The 24,565-nt window shown below is 42.9% G+C and overlaps 1 protein-coding gene across 1 annotated transcript in view; it reads right to left on the bottom strand.

Annotated features, from left to right (window-relative positions):
* Positions 1-24,198, bottom strand: part of SLC38A9 (solute carrier family 38 member 9) — a 43,938-nt gene extending 19,740 nt beyond the window's left edge. The window contains exons 1-11 of the mRNA XM_056848327.1: positions 24,184-24,198; positions 21,488-21,635; positions 20,499-20,631; positions 19,982-20,103; positions 19,764-19,827; positions 19,545-19,638; positions 17,952-18,122; positions 13,946-14,005; positions 10,964-11,161; positions 8,558-8,665; positions 1,610-1,716 (exon numbers count right to left, since the gene is read on the bottom strand). Of these exons, the coding sequence (XP_056704305.1) occupies positions 1,610-1,716; positions 8,558-8,665; positions 10,964-11,161; positions 13,946-14,005; positions 17,952-18,122; positions 19,545-19,638; positions 19,764-19,827; positions 19,982-20,103; positions 20,499-20,631; positions 21,488-21,591 (1,161 nt within the window). The 5' untranslated portion in view covers positions 21,592-21,635; positions 24,184-24,198. The remainder of the gene's footprint in view (positions 1-1,609; positions 1,717-8,557; positions 8,666-10,963; positions 11,162-13,945; positions 14,006-17,951; positions 18,123-19,544; positions 19,639-19,763; positions 19,828-19,981; positions 20,104-20,498; positions 20,632-21,487; positions 21,636-24,183) is intronic.
* Between the last annotated feature and the right edge of the window lie 367 nt (positions 24,199-24,565).

Raw genomic sequence — 24,565 nt, 5'->3', positions numbered from 1 at the left:
CCAGCTTTGAGGTAAATTAGGCTGAAAAGCACATGATTTAAACTCAAGGTCACCCAGTGACTCTCACAGTCACACAAACATATGAAGCTGCCTTATACTGAATCAGACCATTGGTCCATCAAAGTCAGTATTGTCTACTCAAACCAGCAGCGGCTCTCCAGGGTCTCAGGCAGAGGTCTTTCACATCACCTACTTGCCTAGTCCCTTTAACTGGAGATGCTGGGGATTAAACCTAGGACCTTCTGCATGCCAAGCAGATGCTCTACCACTGAGCCACAGCCCCTCCCTCAGACAGATTTACAAGAAATTAATACACAATTACTACGACGTCTGGTTAAGTGACTTTTAGCAACTGCATTAATCACACAGAATAAAAGAGACCCTTAATGCTGCAAATGTCCGTGTAATTTGGGGTGTAATACTTCAACATTCTTGGAACTGATTTAGGAACCATGGTTTCCTCCAAAGAATTCTGGATAATATAATTTTCGGGTGGGGCAAATAATTTATTGGAGTGGGAGAAATGATAAATTTGTCCTTCTGCACGCCAAGCAGATGCTCTACCACTGAGCCACGGCCCCTCTCCAAGTGAAGATATGAACCTGGATCTTCCCAGTCCTACTTTGACCCCTATTCCACACTGGATTTCATTTTTCTCAGAGCACATGTACCCAGTTTTTACTTGAGGGATTTCATAGTACCGTGATCTGTGAAACACACTAGTATGCTAGGGCAACACAGGACAGAGTGGGGAGAAATCTTCGGCGGGAAAGGCAAGAACATGAGTCCTCTTAGGTCTGTGCATGTCACACAAAGGGGTTTAACGCATGGCCAATTTGTCTCGCCTTTGTGCCTTAAAAGTAGCGAATCCCCGTGGTCCACACGCACGACCGTCCAAGGGCTGCGCATTGGACCTACCTTAGGCGCGAATTAAGGCAAAAAAACCCGGGTTAAGCAATCCCTGTTTTCTAGCGATCTTTTCAGTGCTAAACCGCTACTTTTTTTTAGTTCGCCACATTACCGGAACGCCGGTGTGCGTGTAATGACTCGACTAGCTCGCTACTAATGCCCCTTACCGGTCTCCCCCGCCCCGCCCCCTTTCCTGCACGAGCAATAGCCGCTTCCGGTCTTCCGCCCCGCCCCCTTTCCTGCGCGAGCAATTGCCGCTTTTCCCGCCATTCCTCATTCCGTCACTGTATTGGTCATGTGAGGGCTTTATTTGTGGGGATTTATTTGACTATTTTTTGAGACGATGGTATACCGGAACGCTGGTGTTCCAAGAAAAAAAAAGGGGGGAGAATCACCCTTTGATTGGATAACCCCTCAGCCAATCCTTGGCCGATGTCACTCCCGCTATCCCACATTGTGGACTATCCCACATTATATGGGTGGCTCAAACGAACGGGGAGCCTCCAGCAGCTACTTGTTTCAGACTTATAGTGGGATGGACTAGCGTCATGCGTTTGATTATCCGGTCTCGGATTAAAATATTGTGAGATGAGAGAGGAGCGAACCAGGAACATTCTGCCCATGCGTTAATCCCCAAAGTCTCAAAAGCAGACAAGAAGCATTTATCACCTGCAGACACAAATTTTCTCACGTTACTTACATTATTTTCCTGGTTCTTGTTGTTCTTAAGCAGTGTAATGACACAATTATGAATAAAGAAAGCCAGAGTCAGCACTCCTGTAAGCTGAGGAAACAGAATCCTGAATTCTGGGGAAACAAAAAGTCAGACCAAAGTAATCAAAATGGCACCCAACTGCAATCAGGTCCGTTGCTGCCCTACTCCACCAATTCTGTGACCATTTTTCTAGCCTGCCTGTTCTAAGTTTTGAGGGAGGTTCCCTCAGTCACCTGGTGGACCAAATGGAGTAGGATGGACGGAGGGGGAAGCAGCCTTAATTGAAATCATACCAAACAAAGCAGTTTTATGATTTAGAGGTTTGACTAAGAAATTGTTGGAAGTCCAGCTTGGAAATAGAGGAATTGAATAGCAGCATCAGAATAATGAATGATGGTAAGTGTTGAATTTTTTTTTTAAAAGTAACTTAACTGTCATTTTTTAAAATGTAGAACAACATTTTGTGTGCAGAAGCATCAGATTAATGAAATGTGAGTGACATTGAAAAAATTAGCCTTTCACATTTATTTTGTGTGCAGAATTGTGTGGTCTGACCTGCAAAGTTACAGCATATGACATATGGTGGGGGGAGGTATTCTGAAAGTTCAAAAAACACAGAAATGAGACACACATACGATACCACGGACTTCAGCAAAGCTTACTCTCAGCTTAAGGCAGGAGGGCAAGGGCCTCTCTGATGGATGGGATGCTCAGCAAAATAATTATGCCAAAGTACTCCAAGTCTCACGCATGCAGCATTTTCCCCGAGCAAGCCATATTAATTTTGCATATTGGGAAAATGCAACTTCAGTCCCTAGGTAGTTTTTTATTATAAAGGTTGTTCTGTGAAATGCCTCTCTGGCTGATGACAAATAATGGAAACATTTTATTTAAAAAAGGGGGAACCAAAACTGATCTACAGGTGCAAGATGAAACAGGCTTACTGAACTTCAAAGGATATTTGTCCTTCAAAGGACAAATTCCTACACACACACACACTGAACTGTTAAAAACATTTTTAAAAACGTCTTTAAATCTGTTTCACGCGGAACATGTGAACTGACCATCTCCTGCTCTTTGTGCTTCTTTGCGGGTGTGATACACGATTGCCAATATGCATAAATTTCTAATTACAAGTTCATTTCCCCTACCTCTAAAATACCAGCAACATTCAATTATGTGTAGAATATTACATTCTACTTTTTGTTAACAGGGTAAAAATGTGAAAACAAGCACCCTCATGTTGTACCAGTGAAGCCCAGGAGCGTTCAACCAGGTGTTGAGGTAAAGTAGCAAACCCCACTATCACAGTTTTTAAAAAAAATTCTTTAAAAGGTTGAGGCTGTTAAGAGACTGTGTCCTATTCCTCTCCAGCATGTTTCTTCCAAGTTTATAATGTTAAATACCAGGAAACATAAATACATTAGTGTACCCCACCATCAGCCAGATCACCTCTGCATCTATTGTGTGTGGAAAGAACATTGAGCTTGACAGGCAGAGCAATCCAAAAGGGGGGTGGGGGGTGCGAAAGGGGATATGAGCCTGCATGACCCCCGTGCTGGTGTTAGTGTCACTTGTGCTGGCTAAACTGGCATTAACGCCAGTGCAGGGCCCCTTAAACCAGCTCTGGGGAGCAGTGTGGAGCACGAGCCATGGGCGCTGGCGCAGCCTAGCCAGCAGCACTGCCCCAGTTGCGCTGGTGCCAAAGGGGGCATTCCCAGGGGCAGGGCTGAGTTTAGTCAGTTCCCTGAACCCTTTTGCCCCAGGAACACCCCTTTTGCCAGCGTGAACTTGCGCAGTAAAAGGGTGGCAAAGGCCCGTGGGACTCTATGGAACAGTTCCACTGGGTTTTTGCAAAAATTCCATTTTCGTCTTGCTGAGCCCAGCAGCAAGTCAATCAGGAGGTGGCCTGGCTGAACCGTCCCGGGGCCTGCCCCAACTACACCCCCCCACTCAGGATTGCACTCTTAGGCTAACAGGGAAAAAGAATATCTGAAAAGGCTCTAAAATCAAGAACACACAAAACACTTCCCACTATTGCCACCCCCCAGTCATCCACAATCATCATGCAGATTATGGTAAATGTACCCTTTTTAGCAAATATAGGCAAATACACGGCAATATCTCGCTTCATTCAATGATGGATATTGAACATGCAGCCAACTGCCCACCCACGATCTAAAAGCATGCCAAGGCCAAATTTCCCGTGTTTGCAGCTTTGGTCTTGTACAAGTTAAATCTAAATTTACCAAGATGCAGTTGTTGGCTTAACATCTGTTCACATTCACTAACAATTCATCAAAATTGCATAATTCCCCCCTTTTGCTCTATTTGGATAACCATGTAGCGTTATAAACATTCACAGATTAAGTGTGCCAGTAAACAATAAAATCCGAACAGCGCTTTCTGACAAAGGCCATCCGGAGGCCTCTCATGGAAGAGCTCTACAGATCTCTCCTCCTCTTAGATCAGCTGAGAGAGAGCCAAAACAGATGTTACAGCTGCCACAAATAAAGCCCTTACAAGCATTCCACACGCACTCCATCATGTATAAACTGGTTTTTACTCTGAGCTGTTCCAGTTGCGTGCAGTAAGGATGCCAGCTACTGGCAATCTGGGCTTGCACAAACAAGTGCTTTGCCTGGGGGACGATGCCACATCTGTTTCGGACCCCTGCCATCCTTGCTACTTGGCTAAGAAGAGTGTGCTCCGTCCAGGTCCACTGAAACAGATTCCCCCCCCCCCATTCTGTCAAGCCAAGGTTAAACCGCTCTGTTTCATCATACAGATGGGAAGCGATGTTTACAACAAAAATCAGCCATTGATTAGGAAGCTTTTTTTTTTTTTTTGCTTCGATGCTGTTAATTACACTGTTATAGTGGTTAGGAAAGGAGGGGGAAATGTTTTCCCCCCCTTCTAAACCACGAATCCTAAATCTCGGTGTGGACGTCTTCCGAGCTGCATGTGTTTTTCATTATCGCAAACAGCAACTCTCTTTTAATCAAAATGACCTTTGTTTATGAATACCATCAACCTCTAGAAACCAGAGAATATCAAACGGTAAGAAAGCGTCGCTGTTTGTACACAGTTAAGATCCAAGCACACATTGTTATATGATACGATGGGCACACAATACTGGGACATTTTTTGTAACTTGTCTGTTTCTCATCATCGTTTTATCTATCATATCACAGGATATGCAACAAGTCCATTTCTTCAGAAAAGACACACAGGTCAGAAATTATTTCTTAGGGTTGCCAACCTCCAGGTATTAGCTGGAGATCTCCTGCTATTACAACTGATCTCCAGCCGATAGAGATAGGTTCACCTGGAGAAAATGGCCACTTTGGCAATTGGACCTTATGGCATTGAAGTCCCTCCCCAAACTCCACCCTCCTTAGGCTTTGCCCCCAAAACCTCCTGCCGATGGTGAAGAGGGACCTGGCAACCCTACCCCAGCATCACATACAGTGTATTTACACAAAATGGTATTTTGGTCACATTATGAGAAGGAAAGAGTCACTAGAGAAGACAGACATGCTAGGAAAAGTAGAGGGCAGCAGGAAAAGAGGAAGACCCAACAAGAGATGGATTGACCCAATAAAGGAAGTCATGGCCCTCAATTTGCAAGACCTGAGCAAGGCTTGCAAAGATAGGACATTTTGGAGGACATTTATTCATAGGGTCGCCATGAGTGGGAAGCGACTTGACGGCACTTAACACACACACACACACACACACACACACACACACACACAGAAAGAGTGGGTAGTCTAAAGCCACCAAGCAAATTCAGAGCAGTGAAAGATTTGAAGGTGCTCACACACCTTTGCTACTACATCTCCCAGGCTCTCAGCCGCTATGCTACTGTAGCAGTGCAATCCTAATAAAACTGGGAGTAAGCCCCATTGAACAGACACAAGCACGTTTCTGAGTAGACCTGCTTAGGATTGCTCTCTAGCTTTTGTAAAGAAACAGCCTAACAGATGACTGTGACCCACAAACTATTTTGGCTGGCCCACAGCAATTCAGCATTGTCTCCTGATCGGTTTAAGCCACACTGCATTAGCGTAGTAACAGATGCCATAGCTGTGCTGACACCGCCCCGTGCAAACAGCTGTGCCATGCCACAATTTGCATGCATTAAATGGGCCTCTTTTGACATTGTCCTATATTTGGAGAGGGAAACAGAAGATATATAACATCTGGTAAGAGAATGATTCCGGTATTGTGTCAAATGTGCATGCTGCACTACTAAAGAAGCCCACTGAAAGGCCTGGTGGGCCTGTCTCTTCTCCTCAACAGCAGATGCCCCTTCAATTGCCCCAAATTCAATCCGGGAAATGGTTAGGGTTGCTAATGCCCCAGTCAGCCATTCCTGTACACAGAGTGTGCCCTCTACAACATATTGTGGGCACAGGAATATACTTTTTGCCCCTTTCCAGTTTGTGACTGAATCCAACCAGAATGCTGAAAAGAATGGGAATGGCCAGGTCATGTGAGCACAGAGTTCTTTCCCTTATTCACGGTTTCTCATTTTTGGGGTGGGAGTGGCTCCCATGATTTATACCATGCGCCCCCCTGCTACTTGGGCCCTGATTAGGGTTGCCAGCCTCCAGGCTGTGACTGGAGATCTCCTGCTATTACAACTGATCTCCGGCCGATAGAGATCAGTTCACCTGGAGAAAATGGCCGCTTTGGCAATGGGACTCTATGGCATTGAAGCCCCTCCCCAAACCTCGCCCTCTTCAGGCTCCGCCCCCAAAACCTCCCGCCGGTAGTGAAGAGGGATCTGGCAACCCTAGCCCTGATCACTGCAGGGCAAGTCCATACATTACTTCCTTCTCCACAGTGACAATGGGTATGCTTGAGCAGAGGAGTGAGGCAGCATGGTAACAAAAGCCCCTTTCAACTGTGCCAATCCATCAGCAATGTCAAAACAGATTTCATATTGTTTGAGCTGCGCTCACTCTGAATGAAAGACAAAGACGTTGGCCAGAATAGGCTCAAAATGCCTCTATGAATGAAAGACAGATAGACAAAGACATCGTCCAGAATCAGCCCCCAAATGCCTCTGAGCTCACTGAAAAGGCTGGTTTCCCAACTAGTGCCTTTTAAAACATTCCTCCAGCGATGTGATCCAATGCAGGTTTTAGCATGGCTACTTGCCGATGGCAATGCTGGAATCGAACTCCCAACATGCACTTCTCAGGCCAGAGTATTTCCCACATTGCATAGCTCTGCAGAGGAAAGAATGACACCAGAACCAGGCCGTAGGCAACTCCCCTCACATTTATGGCAGTCAACACTTAATGACTCAAAAGACCTGCAAGACTGTTTTGGCTTGTGGAACACGTACTATCGGAAAGGAATTGTGAAAGCCACTTGGGGAAAACTGTACTGAGTCCCTCAGCTTCATATTAAATAATTAGTGGCTGATTTCCCAAGAAGCAGAGGAAGTCGAAAAGGGCAATCTAATCAAGACACCAGTTGAAACAGCAGAGTCTTTTTGGCAGTATAATGTCATTCCTGGTATGGTTGGAAGAAGCTGTCCCTGATGCCTTATTACAGAGCCTCTCCCAGGAAGAAAAACAGTCTTCTTAAAAGCATTCTAGCGGTGCCAACGCAAGCACCAGGTGCTAGCAATGAGGAAAAGTAATTCAAAGAAACAGTCTTTAGGGCAGGGAATCCAAATTCTACCCAGTCCTGCAGCCATCTTGGGTCTGTCATACCTGATACACTGTCCTGCTGGAAAAATTTTTTCACACCTGGGTAAATTCTTCCACAGGAAGGGGAATTGCTGGGGGAACATATAACAAGCTGCACAACATTGCAGCTGTACCTTTTCTCCTCCCTGCTGCAGGAAACTATAAAGTTTGTCAATGCTCAGAAGTACAAGTTGGGTAGGGTTGCCAGGTCCCTCTTTGCCACTGGTGGGAGGTTTTTGGGGCGGAACCTAAGGAGGGAAGGGTTTGACAAGGGGAGGGACTTCAATGCCATAGAATCCAATTGCCAAAGCAGCCATTTTCTCCAGGTGAACTGATCTCTATCGGCTGGAGATTAATTGAAATAGCAGGAGATCTCCGGCTAACACCTGGAGGTTGGCAATATTTTATGGCTCTTTGGCTCAAACCCTACAGCTTGCAGCAGGCTGCTGTGGGAAACCAGCTACAGAATCCAGGACTAGCCCTAGAAGTCATTTGCTGTTTTGTTTGGATTATTTATAATCATACTTTTTTGCTGTTGTGAGCCACTTTTGGGCCCCTCTGGGAAGAAAAGCAGGATACAAATATTTTAAATAAAACACCTGACTCTGTTTAGTTGTGGAGGAAATGTATGTAAATGGGATGCAGTAGAGACATATTTGCCCATGCAGGAAGCAAAGCAGAACGAGGATAGGAGAGGAGGCAAGGTGGCCCTGGTGACCTGTGCAACATGAATGGCACAGCCCTTCAAATATTTAAAGAGAGCAATCATGTCCCCCCGCCCAACCTCCTCATCTGCAGACTAAACACTCCCGACTCCCTCAGCCTTTCCTCTTAGGGCTTGGTCTCCATTGGGTAATCTCAGTTTGAATTCCTGAATTAGCAGGACAGTCCCAGCACAGAAACCTCCCTAGCTCCTGTAAGTGTAAATCTCCCTTTTAAAAACCTTCCTTTGAAGTGCCCAAGGAAGGTGATTGTACAATATGATTAAGCATCTTGTTTCACTGGTCCCCTGCGCTTATAGTGGCAAGCGACACTAGTACCTAGTGGCATAACTTCAGAAAATGTGTCCCTGAAGAAGCAAAGTTGAGCTTCTAGGAAGACGGAAAAAATATAAGAGAATGGGATAACTTTGAATTAACCAATAACTAAACTCCTATTAAATGAGCAAAAGGTCTGGTTTTTAAAGAGTTAATTGCGGTTTTTAAAGGCAGATAAGTATTTTTACCTGGCACAAAATATGTGCTCTCTTCAATCCAGTGGAATTGCAAATGAAATCCCAAACGTGCAGCTTTCAGAGAAACAAGGAAAATGAGATAGACGACTGAAACAGTACCTATAGTGGGAAAAGGTGTATAAAAAAGACACTTAGCTGTGGCAAAAAAGTTGTTCTGACCACCAGAAGATACAGACTATGGCTGATACCATACTATAAACCCAAACAGCTCCTTACTATATCTTTTTTTCTTCTTCTAAATTGCAGTCCAAGTTGCTTCCCTCCACGCTTTCCCTCCGCCTTTCCCCTCTTATTATGTGTTTTGTTTTCACTTGTAAATCAGCTCAGAGAATATGCTACTTACTGAAAGGAAGGCACTTTACACACACACTCTGGGTTGGGAAATTCCTGGAGATTGGGAAGGGACCTCAGTTGGGCTATAATGCCATAGAGTCCATCCTCCAAAGAAGCCATTTTCTTCAGGGGAACTGATCTGATGTCTGGAAATCAACTGTAATTCTGGGAGAACTCCCTCCCCCACCTGGAGGTTGGCAATCCTACCTGAATTCAATGCTGTTGGGAAGCAGGTCTTTTTCCTGGTACCCAACAGCATCTTCGTGTACCTCCCAGGATGTCCCTGGCTTTTCTCTGACCTTTCCCAAACCTGCTTTGCTGCAAAGTTTTGGGAAAGATCGCAGCAGAGCCCAGGTGGCTGCTATGGGGATGGAAAAGTTTGGATTCTCCCAGTCCCACACACCTGGCAGCCATTTTCTTTGCCCATCTTCACATCAGCCATTTCCTCCCCCCGCAACAGACCTTTGGTTTCACCCCCCCCCCCCACAGCAATTTAATACTGTAATGACAATTGTGTATCAGGTTCTCTGAACTGAAATGAACAGCATTCATCTCTAGTCTCTTTCATTGTGGAAAGATAAGAAGAAAGGGTTAGAGACTTACTTTTAAAAAACCTGGGGGGGAAACTCTGGTGGCACAGGGTGGGGTTTGGAGACCATTACTAGGGGAACACATGAAACTGCTTTCTACTGAATCAGGCCCTTGGTCCATCAAAGTCAGTATTGTCTACTCAGACCGTCAGCGGCTCTCCAGGGTCTCAGGCAGAGGTCTTTCACATCACCTACTTGCTTAGTCCCTTTAACTGGAGATGCCGGGGATTGAACCTGGGATCTTCTGCATGCCAAGCAGATGCTTTACCACTGAGCCACAGCCCCCATTGTGGCAGTGAAACCTGCCAGATGGAAGCCCCGTTGTCACAGCACTGTAATGGCAGCCACATCAGCAGGTGGCAAAACCACACAAAACCATCCCTGTGTGGAAGTCACCTGTAACAAATGTGAGTACAAGCTGGTTGTCATGTTCTTCAGTGACCACCAGGGCCATCTAGTCCAACCCCTTGCACAATGCAGGAAACTCACAACTACCCCCCATACCCCCAGTGACCCCTACTCCATGCCCAGATGGCCAAGGTGCCCTCCTTCTCATGATCTGCCTAAGGTCATAGAACCAGCATTGCTGACAGATGGCCATCTAGCCTCTTCTTAAAAACCTCCAGGGAAGGAAAGCTCACCACCTCCTGAGGAAGCCTGTTCCACTGAGGAACTGCTCTAACTGTTAGAAAATTCTTCCTAATGTCCTCCTCCCTTCATACATCACAGCCAGCTGGAACTTAATTCAAGGCTTCCCAAACTCAGAAGCTCTCAGTGTTGCTCTGCGCAAGAAGTGAAGGGAAGGAGGGACTATAGAGGCATGAGAATAAACTGTGGGCATACTGGTCGCAGACAAGCAGAGGTTGTCATGGTGTCTGAATGTGGCCATGGAGAAGGACACTGTGAGGAGAGGAAATTATGTCATCCTTAATTTTTATGGCAATTATTTATATTTGAGGGGGAAATAAAATGAGTAGAAATTCTAAATAGTAAGATAAATCCTCAAATTCCAGAAGCCGAATTTTCTCAGCGCAAAGCCCATAGTTCATCTCCAGACTACAGTGGTCAGTTCCCCTGAAGAAAATGAATGCTTTGGAGGGTGGACTCTATGGCATTGTACCCCACTGAGGTCCCTATCCTCCCCAAACTTCATCCCCAGATCTCCAGGAGTTTCCCAGGAGTTGCGACCATCCCCCTCATCCCCCACCAGTGGCCTGGGAGGACCTGGCAACTTAGTCTCAGAACTGAGCCATGTCAACCCAAGAGTTGGCAGCTTGAAGCCTCTTACTCACAGTATACTATGCACATCAACAGACAGCTCATCCTTCGCCTTCAGTCTAATGACAAGTAAGAGCACAGCGAAGCACAGACAGTGACACAATGTAGAAGTTGATGAAACCAAGACCATAGAAATCCAAGAGGAAAATTGTTTTCTCCGAAGAGTAAGGTAATCCCTAAGGAAGTTCTTGCCTACCTAAGATGTTAAACTTGGCAAAGAAAGATGGAGACTTAAAATTCAACAGAGGCAGAAGAATGGCAATCAGGTAAAGCGGGACAGTTCTTGACTTGCTCCACCATATTTCAAACGCCTCAAATCCCGATTCTCTGGTAGAAAAAAACACCAACGTTTTGTTTCCCGGTACTTCTGGACCAGTATCACTTGGACAAATTACTGTAAAACCAAAAAGAAAGCAGAGATTAAGTTCCAGGAATGCACAAGAAAAGAAATCAGACGAATAAAATCACTACAGAGCTGAAGCTTAAGGATAAATGCTGCTTGGGCCCCAGGTTCATCACATACACCACAGAAACCCTGCCCATTAAGGTCACATCTACCGAACTCTGCCCAGAGAATCTTCCAGATGCTTTGAAGTGATCTGGACAATTGAACAGTGAGTTTCTACACAGAGTTTCTGCTGTCTGTGAGTTACAAAAGGGAGAGAAGGGGGGTAAGGGAGAAAATGGGGGGAAAGGGGGGAAAGGAGAGAAAAAGAGAGAAGGGTAAAAAGGGGAAAAGAGGTGCCTGTAAGAAATAGTTATTCCAGATTTTGCCTATTATCCTCCAAGGCTCATAATGTTCCTCCACAATCGCTGCTCTGGAACACGATGCCCTGTAACCAATTTTGATACGCACAAGATACCACCTTCCATTGATATGGGCATAAGTATGTGGTTAGTGATAAATCACACACAGTATCACAACAGCGGAGGAGCCAAGAACGGAAGGCCAGCGGCTACTATGAACAGTAGGGGCATGAGACAGTATGATCAGATGGGGCTTTAGCCAGGGCTTTTGAGGAGCTAGCTCTCTGTGTCCAGCCTAATTTCCTTCGTCCTCCCCAGGAGTCCTTGTCTTCCCACACCCCACAAGTTCCCAGCACTGCTCCAGTCCTATCGAAAACTGCATGGATATGAGCCATTCAAGCAGAAAAAAATTAGTCTAATTAAACGGTTGCATTAAGCATCCTGGACCTAGAATTTGTTCCTAATGTGTGGGCCGCCCTGATCTGGATGGCCCAGGTTAGCCTGATCTTGTCAGATCTAAGAAACTAAGCAGGGTCAGCCCTGGTTATAGTACTTGGATGGAAGGTCACCAAGGAATACCAGGGTCGCTATGCAGAGGAAGGCAATGGCAAACCACCTGTTAAGTCTCCTGCCTTAAAAACCCTACCAGGTCGCCATAAGTTGGCTGCGACTTGACAGCGCTTTACACACACAATGTGTGGGCTACCTTATTCAAATGGAGCAATCAGTTAATGCAGCCAGTGTAACTTCCCTCTCGGCCACAGACCACTGCATGCAAATGTTGCCCATGGAGAGACAGACACACAGACGAAAGACCCTGCCTATAAGACGCTGGACAGAACCATAGTTTTTCCTTATTTCCTACAGGCTCTGCAGATAAGGAGCAGGTATCTCTCAGCAATGCTGATTCTGTGACCTTAGGCAGATCATGAGAGGGAGGGCACCTTGGCCATCCTCTGGGCATGGAGTAGGGGTCACTGGGTATGTGTGTGTGTGTGGGGGGGGGAGGCAGTTTGGAATTTCCTGCATTGTGTAGGGGGTTGGACTAGATGACCCTTCCAACTCTATGATCCTATGAGAAAGGCCCAACATGCCTCTTTTGTTCATCAAATTGGATGCCTCCTCCAACACCACACTGCCTCTATATCCCCCTTGAAGCATTCAGACCTACTACTGTCACAGCCTGCGCTTTAGTCACTGATCTCTGTATGAAGTCACCCTCCCCCCCTCCTTTCTCTATTTAATTCTGGTACAGGCAGCTGTCTGCAGTAAACAGGCATGATTGATTTGCAGAGTATGGCCTAGCTGTGTCTCCCCTGGAATGTGCCCTATGCCACTCTTTTCATCCCACGCTGGCTGAACGCCCACCCAGTTACAATGCCCTGAGACACAAAGCTTTACACAGCAGTTGCTTGTCCTTCTGAAAGGTCAATGGCTGTGACTCAGCCACCAGCATTAGTTTTGCCAGTCTGTTCTCCACTGTCTGCATAATAGGAGTATTTTGAAAGAGGAAGGATAATGCTTCTGAAAATACATATGGGACTCTTTCTAGGGGGAGGGGGATTAGTTATACCCCTACCCAAAGCAGTCTGGTGCAAACTTGAGTTGAGAACTATACAAATGATGTAGCTGACATCACCTGAGATAGGTATGGTTTTTCAAAATCCCTGGACATTATACTCCCCACATGTGCACTATATCTTTATTCTGCAGAAATACCCATGTAGTTCCTCACACAAAGCAACAACCTTGGAGGTGAAGGGAGGCAGGTATAAAATTAGGCACAGGATGGAAAAAGTGGACATGGAAAATCTTTTCTCCTTTTATTTAGTTGAAGTATTTATGTAGCTGTATTTATGTAGCTGCTTTTCTGACAAGTACTCAACGCATGGCTTCTCCCATAATGCTAGAACTTGGGGGCGCCCAATCATGGGTAATATTCCAGAAGGACAAAAGGAATTCTGGAATTCGCTGACAGTGGATGGAGAGATGGCCATTAAGCAAGAGGGCTTTAAAAGGGGAAGAGACAGATTTATGGCTACATCGATGGCTACTAGCCATTACGACTTATGGGAATCTGTACATCCAGGGCAGCAGACCCCTAAATACCAGTGATAGGATGTAATATCAGGAGGAGGACGTGGCCTCTATGCCCTGCTTGTTGGTCCTCCAGATTAGGTGGCTGGCCATGGTGTAAAAAAGGATGCATAGATAGACCACTGGTGTGATGCAGTTATGTTCTCCACCACTTTTTGCTCCAACCTTTCCTTTTAAAAAAATCAACTTCATTCCAACCTGACTATTCACTAAGCACAAGCTCATTAGTGGAAAAAAGGTTGCCCAATTTTTTGAAGTTTTGACCAGGAAAGCTTCTTGTCAATTGTATCAGAACATTTAGAGGATAAGAAACTCGATTTTGTGCTTTCCTTACCTTTATTACTCCCATTTGTACCAGGAACAATATCTGTAACATTAATATGATGGACGTAATCTAAAAAAATAAGAAAGTAAATGTCTTCAGGACGTTCTATCCTGCAATTATCTTCCTCAAATATAAACTTTTGAAACAAACAAAACACACACGGACATAGAACACAGTGGCCATTTCCTCAGTTGCTAGGCCACACACACACACACACACACACACACACACACACACACACACACACACAAAAGCTGGCATGCAAATATCAGAGGTAACATTCCCAAACCTTTGGAAGATATAGTAACATTATACTCAAAAGCGGTTAAGTGTACCAGTGCGGAATAGTAGCTGGTGCACAGTTAGCCAGTGAAGGTTCATCGTTAAGCATAGGGTTGACAACAATAGGTTGGGAAATTCCTGGAGATTTGGGGTTGGAGCCTAGAGAGGACAGGTATAATGTCTGGAGATCCGTTGTAATTCTGGAGCTTGGCAACCCTGGTGAGCAAGAAATTGAGCCACGGTTTTCCCAGTCCTAGCCCAATGCCAACAACTCTATCACATTGGTTTACCCACCCTGTCAGCAAGTCTATGTCAGCAGTTCAGCGGCCTTTCAAACACCTGTTTCTAATCCAATCTAATAACTCTGGCTATGTCTGCGTGTTTCAGATCCATTTATTTGCTACAGCACTGTCAAATGTACCTCTGCATCTATTAAGAGGCAAGAGCCTTTTAGAAAAAGAATGAGATCTGTGATATTTCAGGATACTTAGAAAGAGAAACTCAGTGGGAAGACAAAATACTCCAGGGATTATGCAAAAGCAGCAGCCTGCTCTAACTTTCTTTCCTTCCTGCAATGAATTGCATTGCCATCTGCTGGATAAATGGCTTAAAATAAAGCTGTCTCATTGCTACAACAAACTTAACAGTACAATCCAGAGCTCTAATTATACCTACCTGGAAGTAACCGAAACCGATTGAGACTTCCAAGTAGGTGTGTTTAGGTTTAGAACTTCAATCATCCTAAAAGACATTCCAACTAAATCAGTCTAGGGAGCTTAAAAAATAGTTTTAAAATGCCTGCAACAGTACAATATGTTACGTGTTTAATCAAACTAAAAATTTAAAAATGTATTCCAGAATGATGGTTTATTGGATGGCAATAAACAGACAAACCAGTGTAATTTCTGCATTGGGTAAACTACTAGAAAAAAAAACTAATATGCAGTTGTGCCTTATAAACGATTTTTATTGAGAATAAAAGCAGGTAATCTGCATATGTTTTCACAATATTTCAGTCATTTCCAAGACACTACCACATTCAAGAATTTTCCTAGAAACTACGGCTTGGATCCAGACTAGCATTTCTACAAATGCAAAGATTTCCACTGAGGGTGTTTGATTTTCCTGCTCCCCCACGGCAGCCTGAAACCCTGTTTTGAGGGGAAGGGTCTTCTGTCCCCCAGGAACAGGATTTCAAGGAATGCTTCAGGTTGCGGTGGTAGTGGGGAAATCACACTTCAGGAGTGGAAATACCTGTACTTGCAGAAAAGCTAGTCTGCATGCAAGTCATTGTTCCTTAATATGTTACTGATTTATTTAAAAGACCTAATTGAATAAACAGATGCACAGACTACAAATAAATTGTCTGTTTTGCAGCAGGTCTTCTACACAGCAAGCTGTTAAATCATTTATTCATTCAAGAACAGTCAGGAAATATCACTTATAAGCAAATTTTCATAATATGTTTTTCTCTCTCTCTCCCTCAAAGCCCACTACCAATCTCTTAACTGTGGTTAAGAGATCACCATTGCTATGTCTGTACTAAATCAACATGTTTTAGCACATGTCCCCCCACAAAAAAAAATTAATTACAAAGGTATTGAGTAATGCTGATCTATTACACTCTTTCCCATGCTTAGTCACTGTTTAAGCAGAGTTCCTGTGGCACTAACAACACAGGAAATTAGTGGTTCGTGCTGTCTGACGAAATCTGAACCGTTCAGGTTTTATATTGTGAGAAAAAGCTTTAAAAGATCCTTTGGCATCATTTAAAGAGAGCCCTGGCTTGTTGAAGGAGACAATCTTGACGTCAGTTTGAATTCTGCTACATTACAGTCAGACACTACTGGCTAATGACCAGGAGTTCTTTCCCTAAGAGAGAAAGAAGTCTGATGATGTAATAGAACACAGCACTGGTTTGTCAGCTCGACACAGGGATAACTAAGAGTTATATCCCCTTTGATTATTTTGCCATGGAATGAGGTCAAGATCTTCTCATTTCCTAAGATGCATTTGCTTCCAAGTATACTGAACAGATACCACATTAAAAAGTCCTCTGCTGGAGAATCTAATACCTTCTTTTTGACATTTTTGGAAGGCCAGATAAGACAATATTATACAATATGCAGGTTAGGTGAGATTTGAATCACTTTGACACACTTGCATCATATCTATATGCAAACCCAGAGAACTATTTGATAACCCCTTCTGAGTGCATACATTTAGAAGAGCATTTAAGCACACAACATATACAGTTTAGGTATTTGTAGCTTTTGATCACTGAACGGGAGGTTTATTTTCTGCAAAGACTAGGGTCTATTTTTTGCAACATCTTCCTGGAATGAAATGAGCACCTCATGACGGTCTTGCAAAGGTACACATTGACAACAAGGATACATAAAAGATGCTGCCAAGTTACCTGACAGGGCTTGTTATGCAGGAAGGAACATTTTAAATAAAAAATAAACATTGCTGGCTCCTAAATCAATGTGTGAATTCCAAACATAGGCCCCAAATACACTCTATTAACAGTGGCACTGTCCTCCAAAGCAAGGAGCCTTCCTCTGACCCAGAATGTTCTTCCCTCAGCAGATAAGTCTCCTGTATCAGTGGAAGGATCTTTCCAATAGAAGACTGCATCTCCATTAGTGGGATGGACCCATGGGATCCATTCCATAGTGTCTATGGTTCATCATGGATAGGGTTGCCAGGTCCCTCTTTGCCACTAGAGGGAGGTTTTTGGGGTGGAGCCTGAGGAGGACGGGGTTTGGGAAGGGGAGGGACTTCAGTGCCATAGAGTCCAATTGCCAAAGCGACCATTTTCTCCAGGTGAACAGATCTCTATCGGCTGGAGATCAGTTGTAATAGTAGGAGATCTCCAGCTAGTACCTGGAGGTTGGCAACCCTAATCAATGGAGCCAACAACAGACCGGAATATTTTAGATTCTGCTATGGCAGGTCACAGAAAGGACAAATACATACTTATCAAGAAATATCTATAAAAACATAACAGTATTTTATGTTTCAGGAGTGTAGCAGTATTGGTCTGCAGCAGAAGAGTTAGATTCAAGTTTAGTATCACCTTACAAACCAACAAGAATTTTGGGGTATAAGCTTTTGAGAGTCAAAGGTATCTGACAAAGGGAGCTTTTACTCTTGAAAGCTTATACCTCCCAAATCTAAGGCACTACTGGACTCAAATTTAGTCTTTTATGTGATAGCACTACCATGCTGCAGTGCAAATGGATATGCTGGCACAGATGGAAAATCTGGAAAGTCAAAAATGAAAATACAGCTGACTTACAATGCCTGAGACGCTCTTTCTCCCTTATAAGAAAGCAAGTAAATTATGTGAGAACATGTTACTTTAGTATATACACACATAAATGCATAAATATTCGGAGGCACTTTGCATGTCGGAAAAGTGTTACAAGGCAAATCTAGGGACTTCAACTTGTCCTGGCTCCTGCTGGCAATGAGGATTTTGCCAATTTTCCAGCCCTGCTGTGGCTGGCACCTAAACATAGGATTCTTCCCCTGCCCCCAAATCATGCTGATCCTTAAGAGTTCATAATATTTTCCAGCCCTGGAAATGTCTACTTAATCGTTCAAACACACACATAACTAGAATCAAATGCAGTAATTAACTTTGTTACCAAGTTCTATATATCATTTTGTCATGTAGGAAAGCCAAGGCTCTGCATCAAGGAATTGTTTTAAAAATTACACTTACTATAGATAAATTTTCCTGTGTTGAAGAGGAAATTGGACATGAGCACCCAGTAAACCACCATGGCACCAATAAGAGACACCAATGAAAACAAAAGACTGGACCACTGACCAAAGGATCCAAAATAATACTGGCAAACATCTGGGAATTCCCAGGCTGAAGTATCTGTTGAAGCTGAAACAATAATAGTGGAATAGTATCCATCAAACAGAGAGTTAATACCAAATTATATTAATCTGATCCTATGCTAGTTAAAAAGGATAACATCTTCTCAATAGGCATAAACTATACAGAATTAACAAGAGAACTTGCTTTCCAATATACTAATGATAAACAAGAGATAATAAAAATATTTTAGTAAGGATATTTGCACAAATTAAAGCAGCAAACACTTCATAGATTAGCACACGATCAAAGCTGGGAAGCCTGTGCGTATGATGCACACCCCAAAACAAAAAATTAAAGTCAATTCAGTCTTCTTTTCTGCAGTGTGATTAAATCAGTTTAAATAGATTTTTAAAATACATATATGAATATATATGTTCATCAGTCTGTTTCTGTTTTGAAGAGTTAATTGTACTCAGATTCCCAGCATCCATGCCATGGGATGGACTTTATATCCTCTGTATATGCCATTTCCCATAAAAGAGAGTATACATGGGTCCAGGCATGTACTATTTATACACATACTAGCTCCTAGCAAACATGAGTAAACCCAGAGCAGAATATGAATATTGTACATGGAGCCCTGCTTTAATCATAACTGCCTTGATTAGGTACTGTGGTTATGAAATAATATTATAATAGGCAGCCTGCTATAACCCCCATGACCACAAGACCTCGAAAAGCATCTGCCCTAGAACTGCACATTTTGAAATGCTGCCTTTATATCAAGCCAGTCTAATAGTTGAACAAGGTAAGTACAGAACTCTGCCAGGGACCAGCTTCCCAAACATCAGGCTGAGATCTTTATTAGTTCCGATCCCTGAAATCCTTCAAACAGATAGGCCAGAGAGTTAACTTGGAATTCCATACATGCAAACATGTGTTCCACTTCAGACAAACATGAAAATGTCACACATGGCTTTTCCTACTGTAACAGGAAGTTATAGGACTGATTAGTCTGCATAGACTGCTAAATTCACATACTCTCCAAACCGATTGAGTCAAGTGAACTGGCTCTTATCTGTTGCCATTCACAGCAACATGTTAATTATTTATTTGTGGAATAAGGACCTGCTACACAGAACGAGTGCAACATGCTGTACCACTTTCATTTTAAAAACTGTGTTTCAGCAAATCTTGGGCGTCTGTGGAAGTTTATCAGGGGTTCTTCAAGGAGAAGATCGGGATTTCCTGTCATCCTAAAAAACACCGCTGTTCATATTTTCTCCTGCAGCCACGCATTAGGTGGGTTATTTTCCTTACCCTCAGTTCACAAGGGAGTGAGTGTCAGTGAAGTCCAACAGATCTATGACTTGTATGCCTCTTGAGCTGACAGCACACTTTCAAACGGGCCCTATATAATCTTTTCCAATGCTTGGGGGTTCCCTAAAGGACCATCAACGTGGATATAGTGCCGAAACACATACTTACGTATTGTTGTCCTTGATTTCAGAACTCTGTAGCAGCAGTAAAGGGTCAAGAGGCCCATTAGTAAAATAACAACAATCCCAGTAGTAAATCCTGCCTGTTTAAAAAAAAAAAAAAAAAAAGGAAGAAAGAAAGAAAGAAAATTACTCAACACATTAGCAAATCAAAACTACTTCTTCATTACTGTGCAATTATTTCCCCTAAAATAAGAAAGTATCTCACCTGTTTTATTCCCCAGGGAATGCTTAGTATAGACGTTCCCATCATTGTGTTCCAGATCATGAAACTGGTAAGATACATGGAAATACCATTAAGAAAATTGAATTAATTGCTGCTGCTGCTTTTTTCTTTTTCCATTTAGTATTGTGAATTTACAAACAGGGCCAATTTGCAAAACAATGTACATCATATCCGCCATGCATGCAAAACCATTCACATACATGGTTACCAGGCTTGAGTTTTTGCCATAACCGTCAGCACAGCCATCTATTTTGAAAGCCGTTCCTGAAGGACTGTACACATAGATTTCTTCAGGATCAGGAACTACGTGATCAGGAGCCACCTAAACAAAAGAGAACCCACAAAGCATCAGCTACAATAAGAAGTCTTTAAGTGTTCCAACACTGCGCTTGTTTTCTGACATCTGATTTGGAAGACCCTCCTCATAACTCTGCGTGTGGGAGGGTTACTCATAGAAATGATGGCCCCACGTTTGGGGCATCCTCTCTTTGAGCTCTATTACACATATTCAAAGGCCAAGTACTGAACACACCTTTCAGGGCTTATCACTGACTTGGATTAAACCCTACTCCACATCTCCATTTACGTCAGCTACCTTTTCTTCCATATTCCCTGCTTGTACATTGATTAACTCATCACTGCTTTCAGAGTTAATCAGAACACAGTTGCTGCTGAGTGACCTAGATGTTTTACAGTAGCCCATCTTTTACTTCTTACCAGTGCTCTGTCTGAAGGCGAAGAGAGCCTGCTATAGTAGTGAATCCGCTTATTCATTGCTGAAGCTTCATCGGAAACCCTCTGAGTGTCGTCGTTCATGTTAACAATATTTGTGGGTTCTACATGGAATGGCCTGCAAGAGAAGCAGAAATAGCCCTTGAACATTCGTTACAGTAGTCTAACACAGAGGAAAATTAGACTTGAATGATGTAGCAATAATTTATCCCTTTTAGGGGTAAAACAGCTGTCGGTTAAAAAAATATAGAAGTCAGAAACTAGATTGTTAAAGTATTCTAATGTTGACTTGGTCAACTGTAACTCATTCCTCCAATCCCTTAGCAAATAAACAAATGAGCATTTAAGCAGCTGCAAGCATGTAGCATTGCCGCACACATGAGCCATGTTTTATTTATTTATTTATATTCACATTTATAGTGGAATAGCTAGCGGCTGCCCTCATACGTCTGGCAGAATAGCTCCATTTTGCAGCTCCTGTGGAACTCTTTCAGGTCCCATAGGGCCCTGATGTTACTAGGGAAACTATTCCACCAGGCTGGGGCCATAGCTGGAAAAGCCCTGGCCCTCGCTGACAATAGCCGCACATGCTTTGGGCCGGGAACCACCAGTAGGTTATTGTTAAAAAAGCTCTCGAGGGCGGGGGGACTCAAAAAATCAGCATTATCAGCAACAGTTAAAAGTCTTGAAGATTTCAACCTTCTCAGTACCCTGTCTAATATTCAGGAGGATACTGCCTCAAGCAGTAGATTTTGGGATGCTATCTTGAAGCACACCTGTTACCCCATCTTATCAGTATCATTTCAACTTAGAGGTCTTGGGAACTGGGAAGACGAAGTGAATAGAACCAAAATAAAATTCATTATGAAACAGGAATGCTGAAGAAATCAGAATGTCACAATTTCTTGTAGTTTTCTAATCAAATGTTAGCTTCACACTATTATCAATCCCCACAGTTAAATGCTTCTCTCCACCTTTTGCACTTAATGTCTTCTGGGTTAAACTGAATATTGAGGACTCCAGCATCATCTTCAGCACCTCCAACTGGGACCAGGAGAGGTTTAATATCTTCCTCCATATCTGAAGAATGCTCTTCTTCTATTTCAGTAAAATTACTTTAACCTTAAACAAGGGAAACAAACAAGAACTGTAGCTAACCTAATAAACATGTATTCCATGCAAATTATATATTTGCTCATGAAACCAAACAGTTATAATACTAAAAGTCATTAAAATCACCACCACCATCACATATTTTGAAACACAATAAAATATATTTTCCAGTTTTACTATCAAGAATAGCTGCATTGTTCTGATATTGTTGTTTTTTTAAATTACAAAGGTCAGAAATATTGGCTGTTAGCAATTCAGGATGTTAGCAATTACTTATCACATTAAAATACTGGTCAGCAATTTTTAACAAAGGTCGCATTTTATAGATTACAGCAAGGCTTTTGACTATGTGGATCATGAAAAACTACGGCTGGTTTTAAAAGAAATGTGTGTGTCACAGAATCTGATTGTTTTGATGCACAACCTGTACTCTGGACAAGAGACTACTGTTAGAACAGAATATGGAGAAATGGAATGGTTTGCAATTGGTAAAAGGTGTCCGACAAATATGCATTTTATCTCCGTATCTCTTCAGTTTATATGCAGAACATATTGTAAAGAAGGCTGGATTAGATTTGGATGAAGATGGAGTTAAAATTGGTGAACGGAACATTAACAATTTGAGATATTACTGGCAGAAAATAGTGAAGACTTGGAATGACTAATGAGGAAGGTTAAACCAGAAAGTGCCAAAGAAGGATTACAGCTGAACAACAAGACGACAAAAGTAATGACTACCGGGGAACTACACAACTTTAAGGTTGACAATTAAGAAATTGAAATTGTTCAAGATTTTCTATTCCTTGACTCATCATCAACCAAAAGGGAGACTGCAACTAAGAAATCAGAAGGAGACTGAGACTGGGAAGGGCAGCCATGAAGGAGTTTGATCTGGCAACCAAGATAATTCATAGTATTCCCCATTACTATGTGGGGGGATGAAAGCTGGACAGTGAAGAAAGCAGACAAGAAGAAAGTTGATTCATTTGAAATGTGGTGCTTGAGGAATTTTATGGATACTGTGGACCACCAAAAAGACAAATCACTGGGTTCTAGATCAAATCAAGCCTGAACTGTCCCTTGAACCTAAAATGACTAAACTGAAGCTATCATACTTTGGTCACATTATGAGACTACAACAGTCACAGGCAAAGACAATAATGCTAAGAAAAGGTGAAGGCAGCAGGAAAAAAAGAAGACCCAGCAAGAGATGGATTGACTCACACAAGGAAGCCACGGCCCTCAGTTTGCAAGACCTGAACAAGGCTGTTAATGATGGGATGTTTTGCGGGACATTAATTCATAGGGTTACAAGTTGGAAGCGACTTGACGGCCCTTAATACACAAACACACACACACTTTTACTTGAGCGATTCCTGGTAGTGTTAGCCCTTCCTTCTGCCTCAATTCTACCCAAATCAAGCCACAAGTGGATTCCCACAGTGACCACCCTCATGAGAGGCTCTGCCAGATTTCTCTCCTTTTGCATTCTGTGGTCCAACCCTATGCATACTTGCTCCGATACAAATCCCACTGAATTCTTTGGGTTGCTCTACTCATAGGTACGGTTGCCAACAGGCCTGCAGAACTGTGTTCGGTCCCTTTAATAAAGGCCTAACGTATGAAAATGTGGCATGGAGGTAAATAACATCCCATTGAGCCTCTACTAAAGAGGGCATTTTGTTTTTTTCCAAGCAGCTGGCAACCTTTCTTCCAGTGCTTAGGATTGTTTTGAAACAGCCTTTGCTGTTCTTTCTCATTTGTTGTCCTGGAAAACCAGCAGAGGAAGGTATGGATTAAGAAGAAGAGTCCTTTGCCCTTGTGTTGTAGTGGTTACAGACTACAGATTGAGATTGGGAAGGGCAGCCATGAAGGAGCTTGATCTGGCGACCAAGATAAAGATAATTCATACTACAGCATTCTCCATTACTATGCATGGGTATGAAAGTTGCACAGTGAAGAAAGCAGACAAGAAGAACGTTGTCAGACAAGGGCCTGGGAGATCTAGGTTTGAATTCCTACTTCGCCATGGACCGGTCAACCTTTCACCCTAACGTACGTGACAAGTATAAAATGCAGAACCTTGTAAGTCACTTTGGGTCCCCATTAGGGAGAAAAGGGGGGGATTTAAATGAATAAAAACATATAAATAAAATTATATGCAAGGGAGGAGAGAGCACTGCCAAAGTCCCTGTTGCTGTTCTCACTAGCAGCCAGGTGGGAAGGTTTTGCGAGAGCAATCCTAGGCAGGTAAACGCCAAATCCTACTCTGGGCTATTCATGGGGGCTTGCCCCAAAGAGAGTATTCTTAGGAATGCACTGTAAGCACCAGTTCACCATCCCTTAGCTTGCTAGGGGGAAGTTGCTGAGCCATATATTACATGAAGATTTTTTTGGAATTAGGAGTTATTCTAGAAGCCAGAAGTTCTAGCCCTAGTAAATATGTGAAGCTCAGCAAGCACAATTGAAAAATCTGTGTTTTATAGTTCAACAGGGATACAGATTAATTACATCCCTGCTAAGTATAATAAAGAGTTGAAACAATTAAGGTAATTACCAGTTAGAGTGTTCTCTAGGCTGCTTTCCATATGACTTGTTCCTTCTGCTCTGCATTAAAAAAACAGTCTGTGTAAAAAAAAAAAATCTGTAAATCAGCTTTTAACAATTTTTTTAAAAACAGCCTTTTGTTCTTTCAAATCATAGAACGCATAAGTCACAGCAAGAAAAAAGAAAATTAAACTTTATCAGTCCACTGAAAAATTATCACTGTCAGGAAAGGTGAATTGTTAATGTCCAAATTATAAGAGAAACAAAATGACAGAAATACAGTTTCCAGGGGCGTAGCCATGTGTTGGTTTGCTGGAGCAAAAACATAAAGAGATCCTGGGACACTTTACAGATTAACATTTACTTCAGCACAAGTTTTCATGGATAAAGCC

This window comes from Euleptes europaea, chromosome 4 (genome assembly GCF_029931775.1).
Source record: "Euleptes europaea isolate rEulEur1 chromosome 4, rEulEur1.hap1, whole genome shotgun sequence".
Lineage (NCBI taxonomy): Eukaryota > Metazoa > Chordata > Lepidosauria > Squamata > Sphaerodactylidae > Euleptes > Euleptes europaea.
This window is presented reverse-complemented; position numbering and strand designations above follow the sequence as displayed.